General features: G+C 37.1%; 1 protein-coding gene across 2 annotated transcripts; it reads left to right on the forward strand.

Moving 5' to 3' along the window:
- The first annotated feature begins 549 nt into the window (after positions 1-549).
- Positions 550-22,862, forward strand: AP-1mu (adaptor protein complex 1, mu subunit). 2 transcript variants are annotated; one of them, XM_045747909.2, is made up of 11 exons: positions 550-676; positions 2,161-2,258; positions 3,077-3,187; positions 6,061-6,195; positions 6,831-6,940; positions 9,032-9,176; positions 10,508-10,698; positions 11,299-11,377; positions 18,905-19,135; positions 19,542-19,667; positions 21,300-22,862. In XM_045747909.2, the coding sequence occupies exons 2-11, from the start codon at positions 2,217-2,219 to the stop codon at positions 21,396-21,398; spliced, it is 1,269 nt and encodes a 422-aa protein (XP_045603865.1). In that variant the 5' UTR covers positions 550-676; positions 2,161-2,216; the 3' UTR covers positions 21,399-22,862. The 2 variants fall into 2 exon arrangements, with proteins under 2 accessions (XP_045603865.1, XP_045603866.1); XM_045747910.2 differs by lacking the exon at positions 550-676 and adding an exon at positions 840-1,070.
- Positions 22,863-24,728: the final 1,866 nt, after the last annotated feature.

Raw genomic sequence — 24,728 nt, forward strand, 5'->3', positions numbered from 1 at the left:
GTTGAGCATCTCAGTATTAAGATCAGAATGCATCATATTACGGAACTTTTTATACAACTCTATTAGTTTCATAATTTCCTTAATAATGATTTTTTTTATAATTTGTTGTGAGATTACATTCGAGAAATAATTACGTTTTGGGCACATGACAACATTTAACCATACATATACAATTTTATCTATAATGGAGCGCATAAGTGACATTCATTTGTAAGTTGTCTGCATATATAATATGCAGTTATCTAAATTACTTAACTGAAAATAATTATCTATATAATTAAAAAAATAAAATAAAACTCAGACAACAAATCGTGAGGATAATACTGTATAATATTGTGAAAACTTCACCTGGTGGCTTGAGGGTCTGTCATCTATACTCCACGGCGCTAGGCATGGCAAAAGTGATCGAACTTGTTTCATGCTATTGCTAGCGATTCACAGAAAGATTTAACATTATAACTATGACCAAGAAATCGAACTTTTCAAATATTATATGCAAAACGCAATATTTGTACTATTTTCTTAAACTAAAATAAGAAATTAAACATAATCAAATTTAAATAAGACAAATAAAATATTTCAAATCGTAAATTGTATTATGACTTATCCATTGCTCTTGCCTCTCACATTGGTAAACATCAGCCCACGAAAACCATTAAAAAAAAGCCCAGTTCCGGTGAGTTATTCTGCGTTAAATCACCTCTAGCAGTTATCATAATTGTCAAGGTTGAAATTAGAGTAACTGTTATTGATATAATGAGAGATAGCGGCCTGTAGCACCTGTCAATGTAGGTGGGTTATACAGCAGATATGTGTCGGATGCTCGTCCAACACAGGGCACAGGGAAAGTGTCTTGCCTCTAAGACCCAGGAAGACCTTCAAAGTCTTCTTCTTAGGTCTTCCTTCCTTAGGACCTTCTAAGTCTTCTTCTTAGGTCTTCCTTCCTTAGGACCTTCTAGTCTTCCTGGGTCTTGGTAACAACGGATGCAACACACAAAAGAGAGACAAGATCGTCATATTTTGTGATTACCATTTGGAAAATACTCCTGGAGGGGAAACAGACTGGCCAGGTAATAGTAGTAATAATTAATTTTATCAGGGAAACATGCTGCCAGGGAATATATACATGTTAAGCTTATATCGAGGTCCGCCCCAAAGGTCGAATTACTGACTTTTCCCAGGATGTAACTCCACAAGAAGCTGATTTATCTCCTGGGATACCTACTTACTGCTAGGTGAACAGGTACATTAGATGATAGAAAATACGCCTAACCAGCCTGACAGCTGGGTGGACAGCGCTTCGGATTTGTAGTCCTGAGGTTCCGGGTTCGATCCCTGGTGGAGGCGGAGACAAAGGGGGCAAAATGTTTCTTTCATCCTGACTCCCCTGTTACTTAGCAGTAAATAGGTACCTGGGAGTTAGACAGCTGCTACAGGCTGCTTCCTGGGGGGTGGGTAACAAAAAGGAGGCCTGGTCGAGGACCAGGCCACAGGGATGCTAAGCCCCGTAATCACCTCAAGATAACCATTTCAGTCCCGCCCGGGATTTGAACCCAGGATTTGCGATTGGGAGTTGAGAATGAACCTGACTGTACTACCAAGACATTATTTATCATTGGTGGTTCATGGACAATGGAACACAAAGAAAGTACACTACCTAGTTGAACTGCATAAATACTAGCAATAATTTTGTCTGTCATAATGAAATGTATTAAAATCTATATTAGCGAAGGCAGATTACCTATGTGAGGAAGAGCTCCTATGCCTGCTTGTAAAGAAAAAAAAAGTGTGCGGAAATTTTACTGACATTGCAACACAAGTTGATATGGCTAATTGCTACACTTCTACTGTATTTCCATTTCCAGTATTAGCAAAAAACAAAAGCTTTCACCAACATAACAACAGTCTGTACATTACATAAATTAGTGCAGTACCTTTATTTTCAGTATATTAAATAAATGTCATTGTTAGTGAATACTGTATTTAAAATAATGTGCAGTATAGAAGCATGATTTTGTGTAATTTATGAATTTACTTTTTTATATCTTGAGTGCAATAAATTTTGATGCATGCAAATTAAAATCAAAAGCAGTAAATTTATTCTTAATATGTATATATCTTAATATCCTTACTATTTAAATTAACTTACTTTTCTTACAGGAGTGTAATATGCAGTAGAAGATCCTTAAACCCTTGAAAGGATCATATTTGGCAAGATGTCTATATCAGCAATATACATCCTTGATGTTAAGGGAAAGGTTAGCCGAGTCAGATGGTTGACATGGAAATCTATTTGAGTTATGTCTGCATACAGCAATTCTTGAGTGTTGTTGAATGGAATAGAATTAATATTTTTTTTATAGAACTTGATTAAAATACCCAGAAGTTTGCTGGTCAGTGGGTGTTTAAATCTATATTTTATTTGTGTATAATAATGAGATCATTGGCAGTCACAAAAGAGCTGTAAACATATCTACTCAGCATTAGTCTCTGATGATTCCTTGTGGTGCTTGTACCAATTATACATACTTTGCTTGATTGTAGGTAGCGAACCATTCAGGTTCATAGGATGTGTATAACTTGGGAGCAGCAGAATAACTTGTTCAGAATTTTTATTTTTTTATTTTTTTTACATTCTCTAAGACTAGTTTTTATTTCATATATATATATATATATATATATATATATATATATATATATATATATATATATATATATATATATATGTATATATACTTACTTACATATATATATATATGTATGTATGTATGTATGTATGTATGTATGTATGTATGTATGTATGTATGTATGTATGCACGCATGCACGCATTCACGCACGCACGCGCGCGCAGTATATGTACGTATATTTACTCAGTCTAACCATATCAATTTAATTCTTGTTATCATGTTCCATAATGTCTTTGATGTAAAGATAAATATGTTTTGTATGGTGTTACCCTGGAGTGGAGATGAACATTTTCACTGAACTGTAGAAATAGTTTCCTTTTGCTGGTAATGGGGTTAGTCTTATCACAGCAAAATTTAAATCATAGCTACATTTGAAACACTTTTTCAGGTTTTGATATCCCGAAATTACAGAGGGGATGTGGACATGGGCGTTATTGAGAAGTTCATGCCTATGGTGTTAGAGAGGGAGGATGATGGCAATATGGCACCAATTATTCAGGTAAGATCATTATATCTGTCCTGATCAAGGAGTTCACTCAAAGAGAAGGTTGTGTGTTGATGTGCACTGAGGAATTCAGGAGTGGGATAAATAATGTAAGGATGAGGGCAGTGCAGTTTTGTATGTTACCTTGAGGTGCTTCCGGGGCTTAGCGTCCCTGCGGCCCGGTTGTCGACCAGGCCTCCTGGTCGACGACCTCTCTGACCTGGTCTCTTGTTGTTTTAGAAAATAATTAAGTTAGAGAAATTTCTAATAATAATTTGGTGAATTGATTCAGTGTTGTACTGAATTTTTTTGTGAATTTGTTTTGATTTCTGTAGTGTTTAAAGATTTGCATTAATACCCAGGACAATATTATAATAGTGGTAGTAAGACAAGAGGTAAATACAAAAATAAATACAATAAATCGGTACAGTACAGTAAGGTAATGTGGTTTATTATTATTGTTTTTCAAATGTTTGAATGCTTTCTCAGAACACTGGATCACTGAAAATAGTACTGTACACATGATCTTAAACACATGTCTTTTACATCTTCTGCACTAAATTTTGATAAAACACCAATCACAACACATACATTGTACTTAATATTAACCCTTTCCCTGTAACACTCTTTGAAACTTTTTGCCCCCATCAAGGGTTGAAAAGTAACTACAGTACAGTACATAGTTAATATTTTTGTTGTGCATTTTTTATCAATATTTTCATCTGTTCTTTAAGCATTTAAAACTGCTACCAAAAATAACTAAGTTGAAAACTATTCATTCCTTTATATATACCTGTATTATAATAATAATAATAATAATAATAATATTAGATAATAGATATTATAATAGAAAATATTAAAAAAACTCAGCATTGGGTTTGATGTTTAGATGTTTCTCTAATTATAGAATGTTTTCTTATACTGTATATATACAGTATAACCAATAAACACAATTGCTCAAGGACATTTTTTATTATTATTATTTTTGAGGGGGGGGCCCCCCCACTCTCAGTAGCTCCCTGAGCTAAAGGCTGGTGCAGAAATACCTTAGGAAGATGCACCAAGCCTCTGAGGCCCCCTCCCTCTAGCCTACCAAGACAAGAATGTGTCGCTCTAAAAAACAATGGGAGCTTTAATCAAATCCCCAAATTAAAAAAAAAAGTACAACAAAACGAGTAACTGCTTACAGAAAATTAGGGACCCAGAGTTGCCACAGGGTGAACACCCTAACAGTGAGTCAAACAACTGCCACCGGGTGGCAGCCCGAGTCACCTCGGGCACCACCCAGCACGCCTCCTCACTCACCTTTGTAGTACCACCATTAAAGGCATGGAGCCTCTGATGGGGTCCATCTTCTGCTTTATGCATGCAACAAGGTAGTGTTGGCTACCCTGCAACATTAGCTCTACTGTGGGCTGTTGCACTGTTAGTGTTTTGCTTTCCTTTCTTGATTGTGTTTTTATGCCATCCACATTGTATGTGCCCTAGCTTTGAATTTCATTCCAACTGTTTGTCAGGGTTACCTTCTTTGGTAGTCAGTTTGTGTGTACCTTGCTCACCTGTTATGTGCTATGAGGGGGTTGGTTTCCTCCTGTGTGTGCCGACTCTTTGAGTCACCGCTTCTGGGCATTGTACGGAACTTATTCTCTACTGCGAGGTTGATGGTCAGTAGATTAGTTAGCTGTGTGCTTGTGTTGCAATCACATCTGGCTCTGCTCCTTCTATGTGTTGGGGCTTTCTGGTTTTTTATCAAGGGGTGTGCTTGGATCATATAGGTGATTGTTTTTGTCTGTAACTGCATCTGCCTTCTCTCACTGGCTGTTTATTGTCAGGGGGCATTGGGGCTTATTTAGCCAAGATTCTGTCTTCATGCCTAGCCTGCCTGCCTGCTTCTCTGTATAATGGCCCAGCTGGCTGATTCCCTTGTCCCTGTGTTATTGTCTTGTTTATATTTTCATTGAGGTTGTTCTGGCCTCAAAATATGTTTCTGTACCTTCAAAAATTTGCAGGTGCAGAAATTTGCAGATACAGTACAGAAATTTTGTTCTTGCAATTTTGTAGTTGCTACCTTCTTTCCACCTGTTGATGCTGGGGTGCCCTCCTGCCTCTCCATGAGGGGCTGCTGCAAGCTTCTGCCCTTACCTTGTGGTGGTTCCAGGGATCAATGTCCTTATGGCCCAGTCTCTGTGGCTCCCTTGGGTCCTTGTTTGTTATCTGGATTCCCATTTTTCTTCGGTTCATGTATCTCTGATTTTCAATGAATTGAGATACTGGTAGTGGCAGTGTCCAGGCTGTTGCTTTTTTTGGTGTTGATAGCAGCCACGATGCTTACCTTTATTCTGGTGGTCCATTTTTTGTGGTATTTCCACTGTCCTTTAGGATGGCCTTTAGGCCTTTCCTTTTCCCTCCTGATTTTGGGTCTGAGAGTGAGGTTGGTGTAGGATCTGTCTCTGACCTTCCCTTTTTGTCAGCAAGATTGGGTTTTTGAGGTTTTTGTGGCTTTGTTTAGGGAGGCACCAGGTTTTGCATGTCTCCTTTGCATGCATGGTTCAACTACACCTGGGAGACTCTTCTCCAGGGAAGCCTGTTTTGTCTTCTGTCCTTATTATTTTTCATGGTTTCTTCTGCTTCTTTCTTTGTCTGCATTTTTTTCTAGTTCCATTTAAATCCAATAAAAGGCCTATGAGGCCAAAGGAGTCAAGACTTTTTAACCTCTGTACCACCAGTTTAAATAGAATTGTTAAAGGAGATTTTGGAAGAAATAATAAGATTACAATACCGAAATTGTAGAATCCTACGATAGAAAACTGCTTCGATATAATGTATGTGACAATTTGTATTTAGAACATATTACATATAATTGTCCTCACTATATTAATATGTTTCAGACTCAGGAGGCAACTTTCTGTTTTGTCAAAGTAAGCAATTTATATGTTGTCTCAGCCACGCGGATCAATGCCAATGTCACACTGGTGTTTGCCTTCTTACACAAGCTCGTAGCTGTTGCTCAAGAATATTTTAAGGTTAGTACTGGTGGAGAATGTTGACAGAAGTTTTTTGAAAGGGGAAAAAACTTACCCAACCCCCTTTCTTGTTGGAGGGAGCTAGTAACTACATGATAGAACAGGTGGTTTTAAATACCTGCAGAAATGTTTTGTCTTTAATCAGTTGTAAAGTACAGCATTTTGTTTATCTGATGTTCAATTTCTAATGTTCAATTTCATGATATTCATTATTTCTTTGGTTGCCTTATAATATATTTGGGTTGTTATGTTCTATAAGTTTTCAGGTATTATATATCAGATTTCATCAATGACAAGTAATAAGATCGCAAGTCAAATAAATAATATAGGAAATGTAGATCATTTTGAAGTGCAAGTAAAGTAAGGCTTCATTGATAATCTCCCCGGTGTGTCAACTAGACATAATGTTATTCAGAGCTTCTAATTTTCCAGTTCTCTCATGATTCTCTTGTTCTCTTTCCAATGTTGCTGGACATAATGATTATTAGTTTTTTGGGAAATTATGTCGGCTATAAAAAAGGTAATCAAAAGAGAGAAAAGTAACAATGTACAGTATTACAGTAGTATATAAGGAAACATAGTATATAAGGAAACTGTTATTAATTCAAATATAGCTAACATGAATTTATTGACAGGAATTGGAAGAAGAAAGCATCAGGGACAACTTTGTCATCATATATGAGCTGCTGGATGAGCTGTTGGATTTTGGATACCCACAGACTACTGACGGCAAGATCCTCCAGGAGTAAGTATTATAGTTCCCATCTCGGGTGTTGTCATCGGGTTTCGAAGGATTGCTAGTACAGTAGTTAGGGACCTTGTCATATATTAATGAACTGTATGCATGATTAGTTAAATAGCATACAGATACTGAATACAACAACACTTAGAGAGAATTAGTAATGGTGGATATACTGCCTCAGAATAAAGAGAAAGAGGAATCGGTGAAAGAGAGCAGGTGCACGTGTCTTGGTGTCTTTGTATAGTTATACATTTTTTAAGATTAACTATGGTTTCAGCACACTACCTCTAGAGCATATTTGAACTATCTACTACTCTATGAAGACATGATTCTTGTTGTTTTTACTGCAATGGTGTTTTCAGTACTTTACGAGTTACAACTATGGCCTTGTGTTCTGCTTACTTTCGGTGTCAACAAATTTTCTGTTTGCCCACTAATTCCCTTTTACAAAATTGCTTCTGGTTGCCATAATTTGTCTTCCCATTTACGTGTATCTCAATATTTCTTAGGTCTGGAATCCATAGTATTGCATGCCCCTTGATTTGTATACCGTACTAGTATTTTAAAGATATGTCTTTGGGCGCATACCTTGCGATGATTCTGGGGGTCATGGTCCCCACAGCCCGGTCTGTGACCAGGCCTCCTGTTTGATGGACTGGTCAACCAGGCTGTATATACATAAACCACACTACAATATATTCCAGTTTAGGTCTGGAATGCCATTTTTGTGAAATTTAAGAGGTCTTCCATTTTCATCCTGCACTTATTCCACTATTGTGGTCATATGCCCATGTTTTGCACTTTGCTGTTTTCCTGGTTTAGGGAGGTTTTATTTTGTTGAGGATTGCACTTGTAAGACAGCATTCTTGTTGGTATTATATTTTGGTTGTTGAGTTTGTGAACTCTGTTCTCTCCAGAGGTGGCAATCACCTTGTTTCTCTTGTCCTTGAGATTGTTTTCTTTGATTACACATGCATTTCATGGTGATGAAGGAGTTCAGCTATTTGCGAGGGGGGGGATGAACTAATGGATGAGGCATGGTTTGTGTGCTCTGGAGTCAATTACACTGAATATTCTAGTGGCTGAACTGTGTAGCTATCTGCAAGCAACTCTAGCTTCATGAGAGTGAACTTGCTTCTTTCATCCTGAGTCCTTGGTGTTGTGCTCCAAGGCTATGCTGTCCAGATCGCCTCCAAGAAGGCAGAATCAAGTCAATGCATTGTGTGCCACATGATCCCTGATTTCTGAAGATTTGCAGTCTTGACTGTATTTTTCTGCAAAATGTCTATAACTAATATCAGGACCCAGGACATCTGGAGGTTGCTTCTCTATCATCTTGCTGTACATTCTTCTATGCCCTTGCATCACTCAGTGAGGTTTGTCTCTTCCCTGATGTCTGTTGCTTTTGCTCTCAAATTTTCCAACTCTCTAATTGACGGTCTCGGATAAGTTCTGATTTTTACATTTTCTTGTGTGCAATTAGGATCTTCAAAACCTCACAGTTACCAGTTAGAATCACAGTAAATTTTGTTAGAATCATATAGAGTTTTCAGAACCACTCTTTATGATTAAAGAGAAGTTCAGAACCTTATCACTATCAACTACAGCAAACTGGGATAAAGTGGATCGAGAGACACCATGAGCTGGGAGTAAATGTAATCCAGTGATTAGATGATTTTTTCTTTATATGACACCAGCTAACTCATTTGTTATGATACCAGAGAAATCATTGATTAATCTATAAAGCAACATCATCTATCCATTTCTTAATACAGTATAGGCCTTCTAATACCTGTTTTAAGTTGATCTTTATTTTATTCTGCTTTTTTCTCAGTTTTGGATTAAACTTTTATAAGTGTCATAAATATTGTAAAGGTGTTTGAAATTTTGTTTATACTGTACTGTATAATTTCCTTGTAGTTCTTTATTTCATTAAAATTCTTTTAAATATCGACTTAGTTCTGCTCACATCCCCTTTTATAGTTCTTGTATGTCAAAGTTTACGTGATCAGTAAAAGGGTGTTAACAGTATATACTTAAAGAAGCCAGTGCATGAATATTTTTCTTGACTACAATTATAAATGTTTCTTCCAGATATATCACGCAAGAGGGCCACAAATTGGAAATAGCTCCGCGGCCTCCCATAGCTGTCACCAATGCTGTGTCATGGCGTTCAGAAGGCATAAAGTATCGCAAGAATGAAGTGTTCCTCGATGTCATTGAGGGTGTTAATCTTCTGGTTAGTATTATATTCAATATTCTACATTGAGTTAATGTAGGAAAAGAGAGGAACACTGTACAGTAATTCTGGTAAAATAATTGATTTGAAGGACAAAGATTTTAAAAATATTGAAGAATATAAGTATTTGAACTGTAATTGGTAGTGAGAAAGTCTTACTAAATTAAAGTTGCCCTTCCAGTCTTTGATAATTTAAAAGATGTTCAATATTAAAAGAGCAAGAAGCTTTTTAGAAGGTATTGCTTGTTGCAGATTTTCTTAGTAAAACATAAGTTTCATGTTGTTATTGATCTTTACAGTGCATTCAGGGCTATCCACTCTTAGGTTGATAGTTCTACTTTGCACTCTTCTTTATACTTCAGTCATGACCCATTTGCCTCACTTGCTCAATCATGCACTTTACAATCCAGTTTTCTTATCTCTAATTTTAATTCCAATTCTTTGTGGTATGTATTTGTGGCTCAGTCAAATTCAAATAGATTTTTGCCTGTTGCATCTCTTGATGTTCACTTTTTTCTGCTCCTTTCTCAGGAGCAGAAACACATATTTCAACATAATTACTAGGTAATCATAAATATACAGAACTGTACAAAGTGTATGTTTACACTCTCCAATAATGTGGACGAGAGGAATCGTGAAAACTTTCATGAACTTGTGGGTAGTAAATCTAACATGCCTTGTATTTAGTGAAGTTTTGTAATAAATACCTATCATGTAGGTGGGGAATTTAACAAATCCCAGGGCAGCAGACAGCGTGGGCTGACTGTGTATTGCCCTGCATCATTCCCGACACATTTGAATGCCATTCTATAGAGATGTTATCTTGTTATCTTGAGGTTATCTTGAGATGATTTCGGGGCTTTTTAGTGTCCCCGCGGTCCGGTCCTCGACCAGGCCTCCACCCCCAGGAAGCAGCCCGTGACAGCTGACTAACTCCCAGGTACCTATTTACTGCTAGGTAACAGGGGCATTCAGGGTGAAAGAAACTTTGCCCATTTGTTTCTGTCTCGTGCGGGAATCGAACCCGCGCCACAGAATTACGAGTCCTGCGCGCTATCCACCAGGCTATGAGGCCCCGTGTGATGGGTACTATCTGATATTTTTTACCATTTTCTGTTTGGGAAATATTGTAGAGTTGGCATTTTTGCCTTTGCTCTGGTATTGTTTTTCAGATATACAAAATTTGCTAGGCTCCTAAAGACTAACAGAATTTTGGTCTTTATAAATGTGCATAGACACCTCACACTTAATGAACAAGATGCATTAACAGATAAGCGTCGGGTACATTTGCTAATTTCTGTACTTGCTCAACAATTTTTTTTTTTTTTCAGGCAAATTCAAATGGCAATGTGCTCCGAAGTGAGATTGTTGGGAGCATCAAAATGCGTGTGTACCTTTCAGGAATGCCAGAGTTACGGTTAGGGTTAAATGACAAGGTACTATTTGAGTCAACAGGACGAGGAAAGAGCAAGAGCGTTGAGTTAGAGGATGTCAAATTCCACCAGTGTGTTAGACTCTCCAGGTAAGTTTTGTTAAAATTTCAACGGCTTATAAGTTTAGTAAATGATGTTCGTTTTGAAAATTGTTTCTGCAGTTATTATATGGTAATTGTACAAGGATGGTTCAGAAGGACAATATTTTAGAAGGCTTTAGTTGAGAGTTGATAAGTACAAATGATCAAAAAGGGGAAATTTGGATGGAGAACATGGAGGCAGGTGTTAAAAAAAAAGTCACACAGTTTTAATTTTGATTTTGCATATTTTAAAAAAATATTTTGGAGTTTTCCTTTGTCTTTTATATAACTTTCGGTTCCACTTATCAATTTTTTTATATTGATAAGTTGTCAAAAGGAGTTGACGACATGGACTATGTTGACTCCTTTTGACCATGTCGTAGCTCAGTCGATTAAGGCAGCGTCTGGGATGCTCTTGGTCGCAGGTTCAAATCCTCGTCACGGCCCTTGTGGATTTGTTCACTTATCATTTTCTTGAGATTGGAATACTCTATCAGTGTAGCGTAATAATACTGTAAATGTATTATAATATTGCAAATTTTAAGGGTTATAATATATTGTTTGATATTGGAGGAGAATTAAAAGATCATGGTTTCTATTATGCTGCAGATTTGAAAATGACCGCACCATCTCCTTCATTCCACCTGATGGCGAATTTGAGCTCATGTCATACCGACTGAATACACATGTGAGTATTAGTTTATTCATGATATGGCATGCTATAAAATAGCATTATATCCAGCAGTGTGGTTTTGAAAGGTGGTGGGCTACTATGTAGCGTAAGCAGCCATTGACAAGGTCAGTTGTAGAGGTGTACCAATGTGTTGGTGGTGTCTGCCTACTTTTGCTGGGTTGGTATCAGTAAAATTTCATCTGATACTTTTTTAATGAAGTAGAGTAGATTACTTCTGATATCAAGCTTAGAGCTCTTCATCTTAATGTTCATAGTTCATCTTAATCTTTATCCCTATCAGTTTCCCCCGGAACACAATATACCAGTCAGCTGACAACCAGAACCCCCAATTACTGCTGGGTGAACATGGGTGAATAATTAATTACCTATGACCCGGTATGTATACCTTCCCAGGGGGATATGTTGCAAGGAAAAACTAAAGGTATTAAACCTAATGGCAACAGAAGACCGAAGAGTTATGGAGGACATGATTACAGCATAGAAAATTGTCAGGAAATTAACAGGGCAGGGAGGTTGAGCTTTAGTTCTTTCCTTTCAATCTAAGTTATAATATGGATATCTTAAGTGTGTTGTATCATATTGTACTCTGCAGGAAGCTATTTTTTTCTAAGCATACTCATGGTTTTATTCAAGAGTTTCAAACTCAACACAATATGAATGTAAGGCAACTTGACCTGAACTACTTCAAGACTGAGTAACTATACAATATTGCCATGGATATTTTTATTAGGGTTTACTAATCAGTAATCACAGCTGGGGGTGAGTGCTTCATCAGCACCTCTTTATTCTTCAGTCACTTGGGTTTAGTTAGGTGATTTCCACCCATCTGTCGCTTGATTTGTATACCGGCACATTTGGGTTAGTTGAGGCTTTGTTCCAATACTCACCAAGCCAGTTGACTTGCCCGATGCAGGCACTCATCACAGTGTGGGAGTTTGTGATGATGTGGATGGTGCTTTAGCACATCTCCTCTGTGACTTGGCACTCTGGCTTCACTCTGATCAAGGGTGAGGTCTACTAGGGCACATTTTCTATGGGGGTGTACTTTGAGAATAGCCTCATCTCTGGTCTTTTTACAGTTTAATCCTTAATGTTGTCCATATTATTGTCCATGTTAACCTGACAGTTGGGGGGACATCCCTGTAATATCAGTGCAAAAATCACTAGGGAAGCTACTGAGGTGCTGCACAGATCTTGGTATTTAATTACATTAAACACACCCTTTCTCCAATTTTTACTACAAAATGCTTAGGTCATATGTTGAAGTTGAGTCACACCTTGGGCCTTTCCCATCTTACTATTGGTGTTTTATAATTTCATCAAAGCAGCATTTGTCTTGTAAGGCAGCAAAGGGGTTTTCACACTTTTTCCCATCAGCTATCTTTGTCTTACTCTTCATGTTCCTCCTGCTGATGACAGTCCATTACTTCCTCTCCTCCTCATGTACACTGTTTTGTAGTGTCTCATTCCCCTCCTTGAGAAGATGTACTTACTTTTTCACAAATTTTTTATTTTATTTTTATTAAAGAACATATTTTGTTTAGTATTTGGTGATTGAGTCGTTGCTGCAATGAGTGCAGTCAAAGGTAGCTCGAGCAATATTCACTGGAGAGGTCCGCTCCTCAACTGAATGCCTATCCCACAACTGTGCGCTCTTGTTCTTGGCTTTACTCTCTTACATTTATTTTCTCTTATTCTTTTTTAAATTTATTTGTGGTTTAAACATCTGCTCTTTTCTTCTGCCATCCATTTTGCACATATCCAAAACCTTTAGTCTTGCTTCATAGATCATATATTTTAGTACAGTGCCCTGAGCCACTATGTTGCATGCTTTAATAATTTTCCCTTTTGCTTATATAGTGTGATTATGTAGGTACAATTACTATACCACAGCTGTGTATTCAATACCTGGTCACTGGAAGATGTGTCAGTTGGCACTAGCTCGTTCCTGGGGTGGTTGGTCTGCAAGGCTCGGTCAGCTTCCCTTTCTTTCCAGTGATCAGTCTTCCTTTCTTCCCTGCTGCCGCCCTTGTTTAGACCAAACTCCCTACTACGGCTGTTGCACTCTTTGAAGTGCTTCCTGCAGATTTCTGCTCCTGTTTGTCCTATTTCAATAGTAGAAGGTAGATAGATCTAATGTGTGAGGGATAGCCCTGAGGTGTCACTGCAGTAATCTTTAGGGAGCTACTGAGATGCCTTCCTGGAAGGCGCATTTTATTATGCAGAACCCATCACCGTTATTTTGGTTAATTTGTCTTTCCTTTCTTGTACACGTAATGTGTCCATACTGATGCTACTCTGTTGTTTATAATGGGGTGTGCTAGTGGCTTGGAATCCTCTCATTATGTCAGGACTGTTAATATGATGTCCATTATAAGAGTTGTGCTGTACAGTAGAGTAATTGTAACCAAATATACCTGCAAATTTTGATCATAAATATTGCAATCAAATACCTTTCTCTAGTGCAACAAACACCTCTATGCCTCAGAATGCTCCAAAATGAATCATTCCATTGTAGTTAGGTCAAACTGAACCAGTTTAGGATCAGTATTATCTCTTAATAGTTTAGTTATTGTCATATGTTGATCTATGAGGTTATCATGATATAATATTTTTATTTGAGTTATCTCTCAGTTTTCATACAAATGATGTAAATGTGGTTATGATACATCTATATGGATGTAAGGCGTTAACCTAGAACCATGAATAATTGTTTCATTTTTAATTGCTTACTATATGGGGAAGTTATCACATACTGTAATTGGCTTGCGGTTATCATCAAATCACAATTTAGTGTTTCCTGTCGGTGTTTGAATCTATTTAAAGACAACATTACCAGACAGAATAGCAGGAAAGGAGTAGGTTGCAAAACATTCTTTGAGCTGTACCAGGAACAGATTTGCATTTAATACAGGTGTCCATATTATAGTGTTAACCTATTGAAATTACTTAATTGCTGTTTTTGTCAAATAAATCATGTTATTTCATGCCTTGTGTAAACTAATGTAAAACAACAAACCTATAAGCCTTCTAACATAAACATCACAGCCCTCTACCCTACATGGGAAGTCACCAAACTTACACAGCACACTCAACGTGTTTGAAACGAAAAGACTTGCCGGGTAATTTTAATTTCCTGACATTTGGCATTCTACAAATATGATTTTTTTTTTTTTTGTACACAGGCAGAGTGGCACTGTTAATGATAGCTGCACTTATAGGATTAATCCTTGTGCCCCATTCCCTCTCTAGTAACTTTTTCCTGTGCTGACAAGTTTCCTGTTACTGTATCACTATTCTTGTTTTTTTTTTTTCAGACAAGAAGTCTTCCATCCATTTCAGTAATGTACCCTCATTACCTCCTTTACTATTTTATTTCCATATTAGTGTTTGTGAAGCTTTCAAAAGCTTTTTGAAAGCTTTTTCAAGTCCAGATAAATGCAACCAAATAAACCATTTCTTTAGTGCTGAATTACCCTGTGGTCCCAGCTCTTGGCTTAGGGCCGAAAATTTTATTAGCCTACTTGCTCAATATTTAAAAAAAAAATAATTTGTTATTTACTCCTTCAAACTTAATAGATTTAGTATATAGGATTTTGCTGATCTGAAACCAAATTGTTTTATCAAGTTGTTATTCTCAAGATGTTTTACCCACTTACCTCTGATGGCTTTTGCCAACATCCTGGTTAAACTGGTTATTGGTTTACAGTTCCTTCCTATTACTTTCTGTGCTGGTCCTTTCAGTAGTCCCTGTAAAGAGGTATGGGGAGCACATGGGGATGAAGGATTATACCCACAACTTAGGTGAACTGCTTGGAAAGTCAAACAGCGAAGCAAAATCCTCAACAATTCTATTAGAAAAGATTGAAAAAGAAACCCAACTCAATTGATAGTTGGCATAGATTCCTTTCTGCCATGAGATAACAGCTTAGGGTACCCAGGGCACTTACTGTCTTCCCCCTGATGCACTGTGTGCTGTGGACTTCCTTAGGACTTCCCAGGGCAGGATGGGGGGGGGGGGTCTGCAGTAATCTTCATGTGTGACTTGACCATCTGTCTTGTGTGTCCCTTGTTGCCTGGTATTGCTTCAGCTTTATACTTTGAGTTTCTCTCTTCTCTGGTGTCATCACTGGAAATGTTAAACACCATCAGAGTTCCCATCTATTAGGCTTTCAGTTTCTTTCCTAGGATCGACTCACTTTGTGTTACTCCTGTGGTGGATTGTTCTTGGAACTTTGTGTAAAATGTGATGCCTGTAATTGTGAGTGAGTGTAGTAGTTAGTTCTGTGCTTGTGGTGGGTGTTGCAATTGGTCATGATTTGAGCAAGAATTGGTACTTTACACTTTTTTCCAGTTGTGTGCCTGAGTTATGTTTGTTAAGTGATCATCCTTTCCGTCTGTGGCTCCCTTTCTTTAATGGTAAAGATGGTTTCAGTGTTCGGGTGATAACAGCACTTGCTCATGTTTGGAGTGTCTGGCTGTTGTTTTGTTTGGCACAAGCAGCCAGTTCCTGTGCATCTGGAAAGTTGTCTACTGCATATGTGTTAACTGGGTCATGATATATCCCTCACCCAATTCAGAGCAAGACTTGCAGCTTTCCAGAGTACAGTATAAACCTTTGTTTTTTTCACACCAACGGTCATTCCTGTTGCCTCCACTTCATGGATTCAAAGGTTATTTTACCACACATTCCCTCAAAGGGGATGTGTGGTGCTTCAATAATGTGCTTTGTTCTTCCCTTATGCCTTGGGTATCTGGCTTCTTTTCCTACAGGTAAGCCTTATCCAGTTTTTCATTGTTCTCTTATAAATTTCTAATGTGGCCTCTTACAAGAAATGTCCTCCTCTCCACATCATTGTTGAGAAAGCTCTGGGAAGCTAAAAAAGAGACCATTACAGAAGTAGTATTGAGTGCACTGAAATGTCACTCATTTTGCAACACCTCGGTAGCTCCCTGTTCCTGCGCTTTCTTCTTTTTGAGGTTTGGGGCAGCATTAGTAGCCTGACAGTGACTGGCTGGGAGCTAGTGTGTTTTGAACTGCCATCTGGTGGCAGCTGGGAGTCATGTCTTGTGAAGTTACCTGCTCCAACAATTGATTGGATTATGTGGCTTTTTCATTCATTATTTCGTAAGTTGTTGAAGATTTTGCTTCTATGTTAAACTTTGAAGAGTTCATTTTTTTTTATGGGTTGATCTCTGAACCCCATGTGCTCTCCTTGCTTCTTTGAGGTACATATCAGATATCAGTCCCAGTTCCTAGTAGGTGAAGAAAGTTTCCAGGGCCTAATATTGGGGTGGCAGCTCTGGGTTGTCAGTGACTAAAGCTCTGGGAATAAACTGAGGTGCTGCACACAGAGTGATGTCTTTACGATCAACACTTTTATATACTGTTCCGGCATAAATGTTGCATTTTTTGTTTTAACATAGGCATGCATGCATATTACCATTTGTGTATTCTTTACCTGCATGCACATCTTCACTGTTTCCTTTGTTGTAAATTATTCTACAAAATAAAATAATTGCACAGTAAAAGCCAAAAAAAAGGTAAAATGATTAAAGATATTCAAAATAACATTCATCTAGTAAGATTATCTCCCACACTTGGCAGTGACATGGAGAACCAGCATCACCACACTAGCAAACCATCCAACGCAATATCTCCACTGCTTCATAGGCTAGACATAGAGAAATGTTTGTGAACTGATATGGACAAAAATATCCATATCATTCACCACCTCATACTGTAACAAACTTACTTCACTTGATCATTTTCACAAATATTTCTCATGTGCATTGTAACATTTACTCCACAATTTCCCCAAACCCTCACCATCTTAACCCATCTGTCTCTGTCTCTATGGGTTAAGACTCCAATTCATAAACGAGAGGACCTGGACACAAATTTGGGGCAGGGTGGGATGATTGGGCATTGTTCCTTCACTCCATATACAACCTTGTGCCCCAGCAGTATTTGAGGAAATGAATGTATGGTATTAATAAAATGATTTATGGAACAAAGTTTTTTTTTTTGGGGTGGGGGGGTGGGGATGGCACTAAATGTTCTAATTGGTTCCAGTACCATCAATATTACATAAGGTAATTGCACTTTTTTTATCACTATTATAATCCCTTTGTTCAACATCGACATTCAATCTTTGCAGACATTCCTCTATACTGTATAATGCTTCCTTATTTTTGGATTGGCATTCTGTACTGCCCCGACTTGTGATATTTCATGGACCTGCTATACCAGCATTCTATGTTCATACATAAGGATTAGGACAACATGTAGATCCATACCACTGCATGTTGCCTAACTAGGGTTTTCATGGCACTTGCTATTTTCCATCCCTGTCTTGTTTCACTTTCAACTTTGCTTGCGAAATTGTTCTTTATTATTCACACCAAGTTTTTAAATTTATCATCAGCTTAAAGCAATTGAGTATTCACCCAGATATTACAGTTTCCTTCTCTCTCCAATATCATTATTTTGGTTTTAACTATGGAACATCACATTTAGCCATCTTCTCTCCTACATATCTACTAAGATTTCAACTTATCTATATATATATTTATACAGCATATATACAATTCTATGCTAGAATGGGGTGAGAATAGCTTGAGCTACCTCAGCCCTTTATGTGTATTTATATCTCAATAAACTTATTTAAATGTCTCTGCTAGGAGAATTGTGTCATTTGCATACATGAAATTTTCTATCCCATACTGTACTGCATTTATTCCTATTATAAACTAAGTTAACACCCTTCACTAGTAACAGTAACTTGCCTGCCTCGTCACTTCACCCATACTGATCATAAATAACCATTAGGACATTACACAAATCTGGCATATGTCTACATTTATATCAGACCACTCAATTATTATACCATTAAATCTTGTAAGCACTTTACTCCTAAAAACTCTTTACGACCAACTTCATGAATGCTCCACACACTGTACATCCCCCTCTGTAGATTTTATCATCACTCATTTTATCATATGCTTTTTCCAAATCCTTAATCGCCTTGTACACCACGTAGTCTTTCCACTCGTGCGTTTCCTGTTAGCTGTCCGAGTACAAATATCTGATACGCATAACCTCTTCCTTTCTAGAAACCACCTTACAACTTTGTTTATTGCTGACCAGGTTCTCGGACACTTTATGTACTGTGCTACAGTACAGTGTTTCAGTCCTCATCCTGCCATATGCTTTGCCATTTACATTCACTAATGCCTCCATAGTTCTTGTATTTGCCACATTCATCCAAATTTGTATATAATGATCAACCACTTGCATGTAATGCACATCTTAGTAGAAACTAATTTCACATGTTATAAAAGTGCTGTACTGTGCAATGCTTTCTTAACAAATCTGAATATTATAGTATTTCTTGTCCAGATGCTTTATTATTATGAGAGTTCTGTACATTTGTAGTGCAGTACCCAAACTGAAATACAATTACTGTATAAGTTTGTAACGGTTTTCTTACTGTGATTAATATCGGCTCATATTTCCAGGTGAAACCCCTTATATGGATTGAATCTGTGATTGAGCGCCATGCCCACAGCAGAGTGGAGTACATGGTAAAAGCCAAGTCCCAGTTCAAGAGACGTTCAACAGCCAACAATGTAGAGATTATTATTCCCGTGCCCAATGATGCTGATTCTCCAAAATTCAAGACATCTGTGGGCTCTGTCAAGTATACTCCTGAGAAAAATTGTGTTGTTTGGACAATTAAATCGTTCCCAGTAAGTTTTTTTTCATGTTAATGGCTTTCAGGTTCTAAATAAGTTATAGCATGTATAACTGTAAGAGTCTGAGCTTAGTTCAGATTGTGACTATTACAATCTTAGAAACTCTTGTGAGGATTCAGTTAAATCTTTTACTTGCTACGATATATTGGCTATTTTTGTACCTTAGCTATGCACTAGATTATGGTTATTTTTGTGCTACTTGATATTATCTCGCATGGTTTTGTGATACATTTCTAGAAATTGTTAATCTGTTGGGTTTTAATACTTTTTGTATGCACTTCTCATAATGAAGCAGATAAATGCTAGTGGCAGAGTTTTCCATTTTCAGTAATGTCCCTGTAAGGTTAACTTAGATATACAGTACTCTCATGACTTCATTACTTAAAATCTGTATTGTTAGGGTGGCAAGGAGTACCTAATGAGGGCCCACTTTGGATTACCCAGCGTAGAAGGTGAAGATGTGGAGGGCAAACCACCTATTCAAGTGCGCTTTGAGATACCCTATTTTACTACTTCAGGCATCCAGGTAAGTACTATATAATGCTTTTCTCTTTTTTGTTTCATTATTTTTGATGCCTTTCTCCTTCAATGTCCATCCATCCATCCTTGAGAGGTGGCTATGTGGTTTTCCATTATCAGGTACAAGAAACATGTTTGCTTTATTGAGGTTCTCCTAGGGCTAGGCCAAGGGTGCCTATTTATTGCTTTGGATAGCAGAATCACGTGTGAGAAAACATACCAGAACATCTCCATCCTGTGCAGGAATGACACTTGGGGCCCTTTTGGTTTTGAACTAACTGAACTGACCACTAACCTTTGTGAATCTTTCACTCACTGGTGCCTCTGAGAACTTCTCTTTAGTTGAGAACTTCTCTTTAGTTGAGTGGTCCCTTGCAGAATCTTCTTTGCCTGCTAGAGTGAAAAAAATAAAGAAACACCTTAAACATTTGTCAAAATTGTTTTGTCTGGTTGGGCTTATCATAAATGTGAAGCAGTTGATGCATAATTATATTAAAAATAAATTTTTTGTATTTTAAGTAAGAATGAGGACTGATTTCAGCAAGCACATAAATTAAATAGGTGTCATTATTGAGTCCATCCTCTTGAGCATTCACAATGTTCCTAAAATGATGAATTAAATTGCCCAGGCCTAACCAAGGACCCACACATAGAAAACAGGACATCGCATCAATTTTATGAGCTGCTATGAATTTTAGTACAGTACATCAGTTTTTGGCCTTAGGGTTGCATTATTTTGGACTTGAAACTATGTCATCTGGCAGTAGCATGGGCACATCAGGCAAGGGCAAGAAGAATTTCCTTACCATAGATAAGAAGGATAAGTTTTTGGAGAATCATATTTGTGACTGGGGATGGGGATGTAAGCCAGTATTGTTTCAGACAAAAAGCAAAGGAAGCCAATTGAGTTTGTGATTAAAAGGAAGAGCAGTGGTGGTAAGAGATGATGCAGCATCATTATGGAGTCTTTACTTGAGAAAGCACACAAGTAACATAAAAAGGACATGTGTGCAACAAGGCTAGTACTCAGATTAAAGAGTTTAAGCTATAAGGACACATTGAAAAAACTCAGTCTGACAATTTCAGGGAAGATATGGACCAAAAGGTTGTTGGGGGTCATGTCTAGCCACAGTTTCAAGGGCAAATATCTACGGTATATCATAAATATAAATGTCAAGAGGAAGAAATTTCAATAGATAAGATAGCTTTCAGGCAGTCTCAAAGTGCTAGGCTAGGAATTCAGTACTTTCTATGTACATGTATTTCGTTTTTCTTGTTATAAGTGGATTAATATTTCAGACGACTGTAGTTTGGGAAAGTTATTGAAATTCAAATTAAAAAAAAAAGTAGAGCTATGTGGACTACCAAGAAATTATTTAATATGAAAGACTAAGTGCAAATGTACAATACTTGAGTATGGAAGGAAAAAGATTCAAAGAAAGACTGAAACATTTGAATTAAAATTTTCAAGCACTGTAGGTTAGTTAGGTATGAATTATTTAATATATTTACTAAAAGTTTAAGACTAATGTAGCACAATGTTTGTTTATTCAGTGATGCTTTGTATCACTGGTTTGTAATGAATGTGTTAGTAATAAATGTATGTATTTGCAACACTTTTTTTTTTTTTTTTTTGTAGGTGAGATATCTGAAGATCATTGAGAAATCTGGATACCAAGCACTTCCATGGGTTCGTTATATCACCCAGAATGGAGACTACCAGTTGAGAACACACTAGGATTCTCATCTTTCTGTCAACACTCCCAGCCGACTTAAATGATAACGCTCACTTTCAGTTTACAATCGGTATGTAAACAATCATTTAAGAGGGTGCTCTCTGCTGGACCATCGTGATGTTCCGTCTCTGATGTAGGACAGGTTTTGCCCACACTGAATTAATTTTGATGAGCATAACTCGGATTCCATAACAATGATTATTCTGACTTCTCATATGTGAACGAAAAACAGTGACAACTTATTTGATTGTGTATCAGTGTTTGTCCCGACTCTGTAATGGTTAACTACATACGTTCATTCATTCACCTTTTTTTTTTTTTTTTTTTTTCTTTTTTTTTGATATGGTATAAGATTGAGAAGTAAAAATGTTAGACTTTTGAAGACGATAATGTATTGGGTCGGCTTGATATTGTACTTCACATTCTTTAAGATTTATACTTGGCTGTTGGTTATAGCTCATTATTGGCTCATTTTTAATGAGAATAAAATGACTACTTTTTATAATAAACTTAAATACAGATTATATATTTATCAAAAATATTTTTCTCCCTTGTCTCTTGGCTTGTGTAATTTTAATTCCATGCAGCAATCCTGGCCTTTAAATTTAGACAAATTTATCCCTAACAGTAAGCAACTTGTCCTAATCACTTTCATGTAGGCTATTGTACTCATTTGTATCAACACTTTCTTGCATCTTATTTTGTACAGTGAAGATTGCGTAAGGTGAGTACCTCTCAGCGTCTACAGAATTTGCATTACATTCCAGTTCTGAGTTACCTTGTTATTTTATTAGTATATGTTTAACATTATTAATTACTTATTAGAAGAGTAATGAATACAGTTCCCCAAACTCCCAAGAGATACTGGAAATGCATAGATAGGCTGTAAAATAAGTCAACTGTAACATCAGTGTATTTTCAGTGTACATTTTCATAAGGAATATGGTTTTCAAAATGAAAACTCTTTAAAACTTATGCCAAATTTCCCTTTATTTTCTATCATTTTAATCTCGGTTCTCTTTTTCATAGGACGTTGAAGTGCTCTTGCTATTTATTAATTCTACATGAAAATTCTTTATAGCTTTACCATGCAGATCATTTTAACTCTTTGTATAACATTTGTACATACTGTAGTCTATTATTTAAATGACTAGGATTTACTAGATATTTAGTTTCAAAAGAATGCTTTATGCTAGTTGTGATAAAGGTTAGTGCTAGATCCTAGTACTGTGTATTGTAGAAAATGTAAACCTGTTATATTTTACCTGTTGGGGTTACCTCATTGCTTGTTATACTTATATATATATATACATCAGCATTTTAGTTAAATTATTCATTGTTTGGAGGTTAAATCTCCAGGTATGATGCCAGGAAACACCTGCTAATATTGCTTGCTTGAATTGGTTTTGAAAGAAAAAAAAATTCCATTGTTAATATTAGGCCATTAAAAGATCAACCCTTGCAAATTTGTGTATCTTTGAAATTAAAGTGATCCTTAAGATAGAAATTAATTGATAAAGCATAAACGTTTATACAATACTGTAATGTATTGTATAAACATAGACAGCATCCTACTGTGTTTATACTACACAGTAATATGCTGTCTATATTCTTTACTACTTACATTGTAGTGTAGAATGTGTGTGTAGAATATGTACACTGCACATACATTACATACATGTACTTGTTTTTTATGTATGTGTATGTATTTATGTGAGAAGGTTGTTACAGCCACATTTAGCCAGTAACTGGCTTTACTTGATACACTGTATATGGGGTCTTGGTGCCTCTTGTTACATGATCCCACCCTGAGTTGTAGGTAAGTTATCCAGAACTGACAGTAACTGACTTATAATAAATTGTGAAAAGAAAAGGGGGTAAACCATACTAATCAAAACCTTTGCCAAGTGTACTTCTTTAATATATATACATAACATCACACTGCTAGTGTCACTTGCACAGGACACTGTAACACTCCCGCAATCTTCTTTTCCGGCGAGTCCACTTTGTCTTCTATTATACACCACTCGGGTTTCCCCTCCCTGAGTGTCTTTGATGGTCCTCACACTGGCGAGTTCACCTTACTCAGTAAAACATGGGCCAGTCCTACTCAGTATTGTAACGGTGTCCAAAACATCACTTCTACTCTCCAGCAAGAAGCTGGCAGATATCTCCAGTAACACGCTGGCAGACGTCTCCAGCAACACACTGGCAGAACTCCACACAGGCTTACGATAAGCCTTAACAGGCAACCAGTACTTCTGTCTCGTAACTCGATCTAGCCATCCTGGGGTACGTCAGTCCAATCAACAATACTTCCCTAAGTATCTCCAGACAATTCTCTGTCTATACCGACTCGGCCACTTGTTCCTGTTGGAACACATCTTGAGTTCAGGACTGCTCTGGGTGAAATGATTCCTGTTGACTAAGACACTCTCTACATCACTTCTGTGTAAAAAAATGTGATTAGCAAGACAGAAACTACACCTGGATCAATTACAATCACAACCTTCAACCGGGCACAGAAAATGAGGGTCGGGGGTGGGGGGGGCTCAACAGATGGCGTTGTCATTCATTGTCACAGTGGTGGATGCCAAAACTGTCGATAGTTTCAAAGTGTCACATGACAGAGTACAGTACTGAGAAGACAGAACAGCACGAGTGGAGCTTTCATCCTGTAATTACACTTTGAAAGTGTAAATAGTTACATAATTGCCGCATGCATACACACATACACACACACACACACATTATATGAACATGTTTGTGGATGATACTAAGATACTATGAAAGATAGGAGATGCAGATGATTGTAATGCCCTTCAAATTTATTTAGATAAACAAGTGCTTGGAACGTCAAGTGGCAAATGGAATTCAATGTCAATAAAAGCAATGTTATTGAATATGGAATTGGAGAAAATAGACCCCACATACATCTTACAAATTATGTGGAAAGGAATTGCAAAATTCTAATAAAGAACAAGACCTAGGGGTGGTTTAGGATAGTAAGCTGTCGACAGAGGAACACACAAAGAACATTGTGAAAGCGGTGTATACATCACTTTCCAACTTCAGACTTGCCTTTAATTATATGGATGGTGAAATACTAAAGAAACTGTTCATGACTTTTATGAGACCAAAATTGGAATATGCAGCAGTTGTATAGTGACCAAATCTCAAGAAGCACATTAATAAACTGGAAAAGGTGCAAAGTCATGCTACAAAATGACTTTCGGAACTGAAAAATATGAGTTACGAGGAGAGACCAGAGGCATTAAACATGCCAAAACTAGAAGATAAAAGAAAACAAAATATCATCACCATTTACAAAA

The sequence above is a fragment of the Procambarus clarkii genome, chromosome 24 (genome assembly GCF_040958095.1).
Source record: "Procambarus clarkii isolate CNS0578487 chromosome 24, FALCON_Pclarkii_2.0, whole genome shotgun sequence".
NCBI lineage: Eukaryota > Metazoa > Arthropoda > Malacostraca > Decapoda > Cambaridae > Procambarus > Procambarus clarkii.

Coding starts and splice junctions, on each gene's coding strand:
- AP-1mu (XM_045747909.2), top strand. CDS start 2,217: ATGTCTATATCAGCAATATACATCCTTGATGTTAAGGGAAAG. Junction 6,196..6,830: donor TTGCTCAAGAATATTTTAAG/GTTAGTACTGGT, acceptor ATTTATTGACAG/GAATTGGAAGAAGAAAGCAT. Junction 11,378..18,904: donor CATACCGACTGAATACACAT/GTGAGTATTAGT, acceptor TCATATTTCCAG/GTGAAACCCCTTATATGGAT.